The 12,912-nt window shown below is 39.6% G+C and overlaps 1 protein-coding gene across 2 annotated transcripts in view; it reads right to left on the bottom strand.

The window, feature by feature from the left end:
• The window catches only part of EFCAB3 (EF-hand calcium binding domain 3), a 95,547-nt gene that overhangs the window by 21,972 nt on the left and 60,663 nt on the right, over positions 1–12,912 (bottom strand). For both annotated transcript variants that reach the window (XM_029929196.1, XM_029929197.1), the window contains 3 exons: positions 11,054–11,130; positions 2,673–2,816; positions 705–776 (listed from right to left, as the gene is read on the bottom strand). In XM_029929196.1, coding sequence (XP_029785056.1) covers positions 705–776; positions 2,673–2,816; positions 11,054–11,130 — 293 coding nt within the window. The remainder of the gene's footprint in view (positions 1–704; positions 777–2,672; positions 2,817–11,053; positions 11,131–12,912) is intronic.

Raw genomic sequence — 12,912 nt, 5'->3', positions numbered from 1 at the left:
AAGAGTCATATGCTTAACTAACTGAGTGGCCCAGGTGCCCCTGAATGACTGTGTTTCCAAAACAGTACACAGTATTTAGAATTTGGAATGTATTTATCCTAGAAAACACAACCTGAATTGTGGTTAGTTTTTCCAAGGCAGACTGTTAAACTCACAAACAAACCATAGAGGACTAATCACGGTATGTCAAGTACACGTCCACATCAGTGAGGACCTGTGTGAGAATACGCTCTTTAGCCCCCAGCCGACTCTCCAGTCCTTGCACTGAGGGCAGACTTCATCAGGGTGAGGAAGATATTTTTTAGGGATAGTAAATTATTTATACCCCAAAGTTGCATGAGAGAGAGCATTTTTCTTTTTCTAAAAATTTTTTTCCTTTGTAAAGAGAGTTCCTCTCGAAGCAGCACAGGCACTTGGTAAAGAATATAAAAGGTGGCCGAATTTTTCTACACTGCTCCAAGTGTTCACATTGGAGACCACAAAAGCAGTGTCTCCTGCAGAAGGACTTGATGCATTTAAGTTAAAATTCTAAAACCGTAATCAATTTGCTGGGCAAACATTGTTTTGGGGAAGCGGCATGATAGCACATCTCACCCCAGAGCACACCTTCCTCATGTGTGTCCTGATCGGAGGCCTGAGTAAGGGTTACTGTGCAGTGACTCACAGCTACTTGCTGTCATCTGTTCAGTAGTGGCTCTACTCACCCACAGCTTTAAGAAAGCAGCTCTTATCTGTTAGCACATTTACAAAGTCTGAGAAATTCACCTTCCCATCCTCTGAAACAGAAATTTAAAGGCTCAGAACAAGGGTATAGATGCATTTTAGTAATTAGATTATGTGTTAAATGTAAAATGAAAACACCTTGGACTATTCAGTACCTAAAATCAGACAGCGTATTAAGGCTGGAGGTGTGCTCAGCTGAGCACTGGTCTCCTTGACGTGGTTTTAGCCATTACATGGGCCACCCACAGCCTCCAGAAGCAGTGGTGGGGTGTGACCACCGACCAGGGCTCTCAGCCTCTGCAGTCCTATCCTCTCTCTCCGTTCCTACAGACTTGTCATTTCCTAGAGACAGATCCACCCCCAGTTTCCCACTCCATACCCACCCCTGCTATTTTTATTATTAAAACATCCCCAATTGTACCCAGTCTCCTCCAACGTTAAAGAATAATGCTGTTAGAAGTGTGTGTGTGTGTGTGTGTGTTGATGAAAGAATAGACACATTGGGCAGAGTTAGTGGAAATAAGTGATGCCTTAATTGACTAGTGACATTGATTCACACGTGGGCCTTATGCTAATTGAATGGGGCACTGGGGAGAGGTGAGAGGAGATAGTGTGCTGAATATATACTCCATACAACATATCAGCTTGGGCTATAATCACTAAGGTAGTGTATTCAAAGGAAATGTTTTCTAACAGTTTTTTTTATGCTTTCACTTTGAACTCATTAGTTGTTTTTATTTTATTTATTTTGTTTTTTTAATTTAATTTTTTAAAGTAGTTTATTGTCAAATTGGTTTCCATACAACACTCAGTGCTCTTCCCCACAAGTGCCCTCCTCCATCACCACCACCTCTTTTCCCTCCCCCTTCTCCTTCAACCCTCAGTTCATTTTCAGCATTCAATCGTCTCTCAAGTTTTGTGTCCCCCTCTCTCCCCAACTCTCTTTCCCTCTTTCCCTTCCCCTGGTCCTCTATTAGGTTTCTCCTGTTTTCCTGTTAGACCTATGAGTGCAAACATATGGTCTCTGTCCTTCTCTGCCTGACTTATTTCGCTTAGCATGACACCCTCAAGATCCATCCACTTTCCTACAAATGGCCATATTTCATTCTTACTCATTGCCATGTAGTACTCCATTATGTATATATACCACATCTTCTTGATCCACTCATCAGGTGATGGGCATTTAGGCTCTTTCCATGTTTTGGCTATTGTTGACATTGCTGTTATGAACATTGGGGTACATGTGCTCCTATGCATCAGCACTTCTGTATCCCTTGGGTAAATCCCTAGCAGTGCTATTGTTGGGACATAACGGAGTTCTATGGATAGTTGAGGAATCTCCACACTGTTTTCCAGAGCAGCTGCACCAGTTTACATTCAAAATAGCAACAAAAATGCTGTGGCATTTAAATTTCAATATAGGTCGGCTCAGTGGGTGATGGGCATTAAGGAGGGCACTTGTTGGATGAATCAGTGGGTTCTACTCCTGAAACCAATACTGCCCTGTATGTTAACTAACTTGAAATTTAAATAAGTTTAAAAAATACAGGTAGGCCCTAATGATGGAAGGAAGATTTGTATGAATATGATTCAAATGGAAACAAAGAGCTTGGATTTTCTTGGTAACATATCATTTTTGAAATTGTCAGTGACTTTGTATCTGTTATTTTAAAGCACCCTCCAAAATATATGTCATGGTAGGTACTTTGAATTTGAAATGCGACCATCACTTTTAGTTTCCACACAGAATTTTTCAGAGAATCATCCACTTTGTACAATTTGATTTTGTAACTTGTACACATAGTTTACTGATATCCTTAAAGAGAAACACATATATGTACTTTTGATAATAAATAAGATGTGTTTCTCATGTTTATGTAATCGCTGAAGGAAAAATATATCTATAAAAACCTTTTATGAGAAAAGTAATTATAAGTCAAATTACTCACGATCAATATCAGCACATCTTAATTCATTATAGACCTCATGCTTGGGTAGATTCATTCCCAGCTTGGCTATTGTGCACATCATTCCATGTAAATCAATACAGCCAGTTTTATCCTTGTTAAAGAAGTTGTAGGCATCTTGGAAGGCTAAGGAATTGCAGGAAATGCAACTAAGTTAGTTGGGCAGTTAGTTATTTAAGAATGAGTACAGGAGTGTCTGGGTGGCTCAATCAGTTGAGCATCTGACTTTGGTTCTAGTCATGATCTCATGGTTCATGAGTTCAAGTCTCATGTCAGGCTCTGAACCGTCTGGATAGCCCACTTCAGATTCTGTCTCCTTCTCTCTATGCCCCACCCTACTCATGCTTTCTCTCAAAAATAAATATTAGGCCTGGCTGGCAAGATGGCAGAGAAATAGGGAGTTCTGTACTTCCTGCCTGCATCTCTCAAACAAAGAAAAGCTGAAGCCAAAGGACTCTACACTGCAAGAATCTGGGAGGAAAAGAGATGGAGTCTACTAAGAAGACAGCTTCACAGGGCTACCTCAAGAACCAAAGTACACATGGTGGACAGTCCCAAATATCACTATGAGTAGGGAAATAAAATAACCAAAGGCACAACAAGAGAGACCAAGGGACACCATTAAAGGAACACTTCCTGAATGGACAGGCCCTGGACAGTCTATGAGCCTCCTTTAATATGGTAGTACTCGCAGGTGCGGAGCACATAACAAGCTTTTAAAACTGACAAGAGACAGAAACCTAGCCAAAATGACAAAACAGAAGCACTCTCTTCAAAAGAAATTCCAGAAAGAAGTGATAGCTAAAGAATTGGTCAAAACAGATATAAGCAACATAACTGACCAAGAATTTAGAACAATAGTTATAAAATTAATTGCTGGGCTTGAAAAAGGCATAGAAGACACCAGTGACACTATTGCTACAAAGATTATGGACCTTAAAAAAGGTTGTGATGAATTAAAAAAAAGCTATAAATGAGATGCACAATGAAATAGAGGCAGCCACTGCACGGATTGAAGAGGCAGAGAGGAGAATAGGTGAATTAGAAAATACAATTATAGAAAAAGAGGAAGCCAAGAAAAAGAGAGATAAATTGATACGGGAGCACGAAAGGAGAATTTGAAAACTGAGTGATGCAATCAGAACAATATCCACATCACAGGAATTCCAGAAGAAGAAGAAGAAGAGAGAGAAAGGGGCTGAAGGGATACTTGAACAAATTATAGCTGAGAACTTTCCCAATCTGGGGAAGGAAATAGACATTGAAATCCAAGAGGCACAGAGAACCCCATCTCAGACATAACTTGAATTGGTCTTTGCCACAACATACCATAGTAAAACTGGGAAAATATAAGGATAAAGAGAGAATTCTGAAAGCAGCTAGGGATAAAACAGCCCTAACATGCAAAGGGAGGCACATAAGGGTAGTAACAGACCTATTTACTGAAACTTGGCAGGCTAGAAAGGAATGGCAGGAAATCTTCCATGTGATGAACAAGAAAAATATGCAGCCAAGAATCCTTTATTCAGTAAGCCTGCCATTCAGAATAGAAGAAGAGATAAAGGTTTTCCCAAACAAACGAAAATTGAAGGAATTCATCCCCACTAAGCCAGTGCTACAAGAAATCCCAAGAGGGACTCTATGAGGGAAATGTTGCAAGGAACACAAAGTACCAGACACACCACTACAAGCATGACTCCTACAGATAACACAATGACTCTAAACCCATAGTTTTCAATAATAACACTGAATGTAAATGGACTAAATGCTCCAATCAAATGACACAGGATATCAGATTGGATTAAAAAAACAAAACAAAACAAGATCCATCTATTTGCTGTCTATAAGACACTCATTTTTTTAAAAATGTTTTATTTATTTTTGATACAGAGAGAGACAGAGCATGAGAGGGGGAGGGGCAGAGAGAGAAGGAGACACAGAACCAGAAGCAGGCTCCAGGCTCTGAGCTAGCTGTCAGCACAGAGCCTGAGGTGGGGCTCAAACCCACAAACGTCAGATCTGACCTGAGCCGAAGCCAGAGGCTTAACCGACTGAGCCACCCAGGCGCCCCAAGACACTCATTTTAGACCTGAGGACACCTTCAGATTGAAAGTGAGGGCATGGAGAAATATCTATTATGCTACTGAAAGTCAAAATAAAGCTGGAGTAGTCATACTTAGATCAGACAAACTGGACTTTAAAGTTAAGGCAGTAACAAGAGATGAAGAAGGGCATTATATAATAATTACAGGGTCTATCTATCAAGAAGAGCTAACAATTATAAATATCTATGTACCGAATTTGGAAGCACCCAAATACATAAAAACAATTAATCACAAACATAAGCAATCTTATTGTTAAGAATGGGCTAATTGCAGGGGACTTTAATACTCCACTTATAGCAATGGATAGATCAACTAGACAGAAAATCACTAAAGAAACAAAGGACCTGAATGCCACATTGGACCAGATGGACTTGACAGATATATTTAGAACTCTACATCCTGAAGCTATGGAATTCACTTTCTTCTTGAGTATACAGGGTACATTCTCCAAGATAGATCACATACTGGGTCATAAAGCAGTCCTCAATAAATATAAAAGAATTGAGATCATACCATTCACACTTTCAGATCACAATGTTATGAAACTTGAAATCAACCACAGGAAAAAGTCCAGAAAACCTCCAAAAACATTGAGGTTAATGAACATCCTACTAAAGAACAAATGGGCCAACCAGGCAGTCAGAGAAGAAATTAAAAAATAAATGAAAACAAATGAAAATACAACAAACCAAACTCTTTGGGATGCAGCAAAAGCAGTCCTAAGAGGAAAGTACATTGCAATCCAGTCATATTTCAAGAAACTAGAAAAAGTGCAAATACAAAATTTAACAGTGCACCTAAAGGAGCTAGAAGCAGAGCAGCAAGAACACCCCAAATCCAGGAGAAGAAGAGAAATAATAACGATCAGGGCAGAAATAAGCAATATAAAATAAAAAAACCCAGTTGACCAGATCACTGATACCAAGAGTTGGTTTTTTGAAAAAATAAACAAAATTGATAAACCTCTAGCCAGGCTTTTCAAAAAGAAAAGAGAGAGCACCCAAATAGACAAAATTACAAATGAAAATGGATTTATTATAACCAATCCCTCAGAAATACAAGCAATTATCAGGGAATACTATGAAAAATTATATGCCAACAAACTGGAAAACCTAGAAGAAATGGGCAAATTCCTAAATGCACACACACACTTCCAAAATTCAAATCGGAAGAGATAGAAAATCTCAACAGACCCATAACTAGGGAAGAAATTGAATCAGTTATCAAAAATCTCCCAACAAATAAGAGCCCTGGACCAGATGGCTTCCCTGGGGAATTCTACTAGACATTTAAATTAGAGTTAATACCCATTCTTCTCAAGCTATTCCAAAAAATAGAAATGGAAGGAAAACTTCTGGACTCATTTTATGAACCCAGCATCACTTTGATTCCCAAACCAGACAGAGACCCAGCAAAAACAGAGAACTACAGGCCAATATCACTGATGAATATGGATAATAGCATATTCATATTATGCATTCAATATTAGCATATTCTAATATCCAACTAGCAAATTGAATTCAACAGCAATATAAAAAGAATTATCCACCATGATCAAGTGGGATTCATTCCTGGGTTACAGGGCTGGTTCAATATTTGCAAATCAATCAGTGTGATACATCCCATTAACAAAAGAAAAGATAAAACCATATGATCCTGTCAATAGATGGAGAAAAAGCATTTGACAAATGACATCATCCTTTCTTAATAAAAACGCTTGAGAAAGTTGGGATAGAAGGAACTTACTTAAACTTCTTAAAAACCATTTATGAAAAGCCCATAGCTAATATCATCCTCAATGGGGAAAAACTAAGAGCTTTCCCCGTGAGTTCAGGAACATGACAGGGATGTCCATTCTCACCACTTGTTTAACATAGTGCTGGAAGTCCTAGCATCAGCAATCAGACAACAAAAAGAAATAAAATGCATCAGAATTGGCAAAGATAAAGTCAAACTTTCAATTTTTGCAGATGACATGATACTCTACATGGAAAACCCGACAGACTCCACCAGAAGTCTACTAGAAGTGATCCAAGAATTCGGCAAAGTCACAGGGTACAAAATCAATGTACAGAAATCAGTTGCATTTTTATACACCAATAATGAAGCAAGAGAAAGAGAAATCAAGAAACAGATCCCATTCACAATTGTATAAAAAACCATAAAATACCTAGGGATAAACCTAACCAAAGATGTAAAAGATCTGTAGGATGAGAACTATAGAAAACCTATGAAGGACATTGAAGACACAATGAAATGGAAAATATTCCATGCTCATGGATTGGAAGAATAAACATTGTTAAAATGTCAATACTACCCAAAGCAATCTACACATTCAATGCAATCCCAATAAAAATTGCACCAGCATTCTTCTCAAAGCTTGAACAAACAATCCTAAAATTTGTGTGGAACTACAGAAGACCCCGAATAGCCAAAGTAATATTGAAGAAGAAAACCAAAACAGGAGGCATCACAATCCCAGACTTTAGCCTCTAGTACAAAGCTGTCATCATCAAGACAGTATGGTATTGGCACAAAAACAGACACATAGACCAAAGGATCTGAATGTGACATAGGAAATCATCAACACCTTAGAGGAGAAAGCAGGAACCAACCTCCTCGACCTCAGTTGCACCAATTTCTTATTCTACATATCTCCAAAGGCAAGGGAATCAAGAGGTTGGGACCTCATCAAGATAAAAAGCTTCTGTACAGCAAAGGAAACAGTCAACAAAACTAATAGGCAACCAACAGAATGGGAAAAGATAGTTGCAAAAGATATATCGGATAAAGGGCTAGTATCCAAAATCTATAAGGAACTCACCAAACTCCACACCTGAAAAACAAACAATTCAGTGAAGAGATGGGCAGAAGACATGAACAGACACTTCTCCAAAGAGGACATCCAGATGGCCAACAGACATGTAAAACGATGCTCAGTGTCACTCATCATCAGGGAAATACAAATCAAAACCACACTGAGATACCACCTCACACCAGTCAGAGTGGCTAAAATGAACAAACCAGGAGATTATAGATGCTGGCAAGGAAGTGGAGTAATGGGCACCCTCCTACACTGTTGGCGGGAATGTAAACTGGTGCAGCCGCTCTGGAAAACAGTGTGGAGATTCCTCAAAAAATTAACAATAGAACTCCCCTATGACCCAGCAATAGCACTGCTAGGAATTTACCCAAGGGATACAGGAGTCCTGATGCATAGGGGCACATGGACCCCAATGTTTATAGCAGCACTTTCAACAATAGCCAAATCATGGAAAGAGCCTACATGTCCATTAACTGATGAATGGATCAAGAAGATGTGGTTTATGTATACAATGGAGTATTACATGGCAATGAGAAAGAATGAAATCTGGCCATTTGCAGCAAAGTGGATAGAACTCGAGGGTGTTATGCTAAGCGAAATAAGTCAGGCAGAGAAGGACAGATACCATATGTTTTCACTCATATGTGGAACAGGAGAAACTTAACAGAGGACCATGAGGGAGGGGAAGGGGAAAAAATAGTTAAGGAGAGGGAGGGAGGCAAACCATAAGAGGCTCTTAAATACTGAGAACAAATGGAAGGTTCAAGCGGGATGGGGGAGAGGGGAAAATGGGTGATGGGCATGGAGGAGGGCACTTGTTGAGATAAGCACTGGGTATTCTATGGAAACCAACTTTACAATAAACTTAAAAAAAAAGAAAAATAAACATTAAAATATATTAAAAAAGAATGAGTACATATTCTAACAAACTAGGACAGAGTATACAGTTGATTGGGGATCATGTTCTAAAAAATTGTTGAGAGAAAAATGAGTACATAATAGACATTTCATATAAAGGACAGCATCCTTCCATGAGATTTAAACTGGAATAAAACTACTTGGTGGAAAACCAAATATGTAGGGAAAATGGCCTTTGAAAGGTGCCCACACCCTAATTCTTGGAATCTATGAATGTATTACTTACACAATAAAAAGGACTTTGCAGTTATAATTAAGATAAATTACCATGGATTATCTGAGTGTGCCCAATATAATTACAGGATCCCTTAGGCAGCCAGAAGTAGCAAAGATGTGGCAAAAGAAGAGATCAGGGAGATTCAAAGCATGAGGAGGACTTGGTTTGGAGACGGACGGGGCGATGTGATGTGGGATGCAGACAGCCTTGAGGGGCTGAGATGGCAGACGGGAGGACCACAAGGAACTCTATTCCACCAAGAACCTAATACGCTGGGGAGCAGACGTTCCTTTAGAGCCTCTTGCTAAGAAGCCGGGCTGGCCATTTTCTTAATTTTGGCCTTGAAAGACCCAGAGAAGAGGAACTGAGCCCACTCGGACTTCTACCCACAGAGCTGTGAGATGATCCATTTGTGTTGTTTTAAGCTGCTAAGTTTGTGGCAGTTTGTTATGGTAGCAACAGAAAACTAATGCACCCAAATGTGCCCAAATTATATGCATGTCAGTATTTTGGATAGAGTCAAAGTTTTTTTCAAAGGTACTCAAGGCATTAACTGGAACCAAAATCAGGCATGTATTTTTCTAAAATCAGTGAGTGAAGAAATCAACCCAGAGCGAAGTATATCCCAAATGGCACTAGAATAAAACTTATTTCATATCACAGTCAAGTGTTAGCACCTGTAAATATGAGATTCATCTTACAGAGACAATGATGCCTGCCTTAAAAATGTGTGAGGAGTAGCGTCTTTCTCCCTTCATAGAAGGCGGGCTTCTCTAGGGCTGGAGCCATCTCTGACTGGCTTCTGATTTCTCCTAGTATTTCCAGCACTTAGTAGGTGTTATCCTCACTCATGCAGCCTTTCAACAAATAAGCATGTCTTCTTCTTTTTTTTTTTTAACGTTCATTTATTTTTGAGACAGACAGACAAAAAGAGAGAGAGAGGGAAAGAGAAAGAGAGAGAGCGTGTGTGCGCACAGCAGGGAAGAGGCAGAGAGAGACAGAGACACAGAATCTGAAGCAGGCTCCAGACTCCGAGCTGTCAGCACAGAGCCTGACGTAGGGCTCAACTCACGAACCGTGGGATCATGACCTGAGCTGAAGTCAGACGCTTAACTGACTGAGCCACCAGGTGCCCATATAAACTGTTATTATTAAGGAATTTAGCTCAGTTTTATAATGAAAAATGCAATTCCGTCTTGACACTCTTGTGCTTTTCAAGCCAGCAATTCTTTGGTTCCTGTTTTTTCAACTGGTCCCAAACTTGGAGGTTGAAGCATTAGCCTTTCCAGAACCCAAACACAGTCATGCTGGACTTTCTTTCTCTTTTGTTTTCTTGTCTTTTTTTCTAGTGAGTCATGCTTTCCCTTTCCGTTGGGCCTTTGCAGATTCCAGTCTTTCTGTCCAGAACACTTCCCTTGTGCTGTCTGCCTCCTACTCAGTATCCAACCTTCTCTAACTCCCCTTCTACCCTCGCAAGACCAAGTCAGGAGACTGTCTTTTATGTTCCCATACTACTTTATACTTCCTCTATCATAACTTGTGTCATATTGTGATTTAAATCGTTTTAGTCAAAAATTCATGGTTTAATGGTCTGACTTCCCTGAAAAACTTCCTATCAGGGCAATTACCATGTCTGATTTGTTACTTGTTATATTTCCTAGGCTTAGTACATTGTGGGCTTTATAAATAGTTGCTATTTGGACCTACATACTGTAGGAAGTTTAACTAATTTTATCTTCCTGGTTTTTTTCTGTGAGAAATCCTGGGGCTTCTGTTGTTTTTACACTGTCCCATTACTAGATTTATTTCTTTAAAAAATTTTTTTAAACATTTATTTATTTTTAGAGACAGAGAGAGATAGATCATGAGCAGGGAGGGGCAGAGAGAGAGGAACACACAGAATCGGAAACAGGCTCCAGGCTGTGAGCTGCCAGCAAAGAGCCTGACGTGGGCTCAAACCCACGAACTATGAGATCATGACCTGAGCCGAAGTCCGATGCTCAACCGACTAAGCCACCCAGGCACCCGCCATTACTTGATTTCTATTTCACTTTGCATTTGTTCTTTTGCATACCCACATATTCTCATTTGAATAAAAATATTTGTCCAGGATTGTCCAAACTCTGGGTAGATGTCTGTTTGAAAGTATTCACCCTTCCTTCCCAAAAATTAGACATTGAATTAGAACTTCTGGTCTCAAACAGCAGAGGACTACAGTCGACCTTTGAAATTGTAGATCTCAGAGAAGAGAATGACCAGATACATGAAGGGGCTTTCATTTGGGGACGATTCTCATTACCTTGTATTTGTGCAGCAGTCAGCTTCCTTTCTTTGTGCTGTAATTGGCACGGGAGACATCCTGGTAAATGTTTATCCCTGACAAAAGACATGAGAAGATTTAATACATGTGTGAACCTAGAAAATGTCAGTTTTCGCTGACCGGAATGACTGGATGCACCACAGTGTTCTCAGAGTCTCACCACCTAAGGAATCTCTTACTGTCACTTGCTCCAGGATATGCAGTGAGAAAATGCTGGCCATGAGGTCCATCTCTGCCCTACACATGCCCGTTGCCCTTATATTCTTAAAAAAAAAACAAAAAACACCTGATTTTCTCCATTTTACAAAAGAGAAAACTGAGACTCAGAGGGATCAAGTAACTTGTCCCAAAGTGCACAGATAATAGGTAGAAGCCCTGGGATTCAGACTCAGGTTTATCTGACTCCAAAGCTCACAGATATAAGCCCTACATTATTCCTATTGCTAAAACTGTAAGTTGTTTCAAATTTTTAACTGGCATAGGGGTGCCTGCATGGCTCAGTTGGTTAAGCATCTGACCCTGGATTTGGGCTCAGGTTATATCTCATGGTTCGTGAGTTCAAGCCCCACATTGGGCTCTGTGCTGACAGTGTGGAGGCTGTTTGGGATTCTCTCTCTTTCTGCCCTTCCCCTACTCATATGTGCGTGCTTTCTCTCTCGAAAGAAATAAACATTAAAACATTTTTAAGTGGTATAAATAATATTTAAAAATTTTTATTAAAAAATGTTTTTTTTCTTGAGAGAGACAGCATGAGTGGGGGAGGGGCAGAGCAAGACAGGGACACAGAATTGGAAGCAGGCTCCAGGCTCTGAGCTGTCAGCACAGAGCCTGATGCAGGGTTCAAACTCACAAGCCATGAGATCATGATCTGAGATGAAGTTGGACACTTTACTGACTGAGCCACCCAGGTGCACCTTAACTCGTATAAATAATCTTATGGTGAATATCCTTATACTGAAAACTTTGTTATCTATAATTATTTTATAACTTTAACTGCCAAGTTGTATTTTTACCAGCATGAGATAGAGGTAGATATATCTACATCGATACCTGTATCTATATATGGTCTATATGTATATCAACCATATCTGTGTATCTATCTATCTACTGAGAGAGAGAGAGAGAGAGAGAGCACTTCTAGAAAGTTTGGAACACTGGGTGACTTTTCATTTCCTCAGAGAAATAAAATCTGGAAAAAGAGAAAACATATGCATACTTTGGGGATATATTGTATAGATCTGCAGGAGGTTATTGGTTTAGGAACGTAAAAGTATACTATGCATAACTGGGTTTGCTTAGAAGATAGTAACTTAAAGTAGGTGTAAGTAATTGTAATTTTATACATTAATTTTATTTATTTAAAACACATTTTTAATGTTTTTTATTTATTTTTGAGAGACAGAGAGAGACAGCATGAGCAGAGGAGGGTCAGAGAGAGAGGGAGATACAGAATCTGAAGCAGGCTCCAGGCTCTGAGCTAGCTGTCAGCACAGAGCCCAACGCAGGGCAGAACCCACGAACCATGAGATCATGACCTGAGCCAAAGCCGGACACTTAATCGCCTGAGCCACCCACGCGCCCCACATTAATTTTATTTAAAGTACATTTAGCTTTGATACTCGTGGCTACTGTTTATTGGAATTTGTAGAAATACCCTATTGTTAATATCACAGGCAAATCTCCCTTCCCAATTTTAGTTCAGGGTCAGTCATGGCTAATTTACTAGGTTTCATTTTACCCATCATATATGAGCTACAAACCTTCCCTATACTGACTTGCTTAGGAGATTAGGTCTTTTTTGTGATCCTCTAACATTATTCGCCTTTAAACTGGCACTC

This window comes from Suricata suricatta, chromosome 17 (genome assembly GCF_006229205.1).
Source record: "Suricata suricatta isolate VVHF042 chromosome 17, meerkat_22Aug2017_6uvM2_HiC, whole genome shotgun sequence".
Classification (NCBI taxonomy): domain Eukaryota; kingdom Metazoa; phylum Chordata; class Mammalia; order Carnivora; family Herpestidae; genus Suricata; species Suricata suricatta.
The sequence above is the reverse complement of the archived record's forward strand: the minus strand, read 5'-3'. Positions and strand labels throughout refer to the sequence as shown.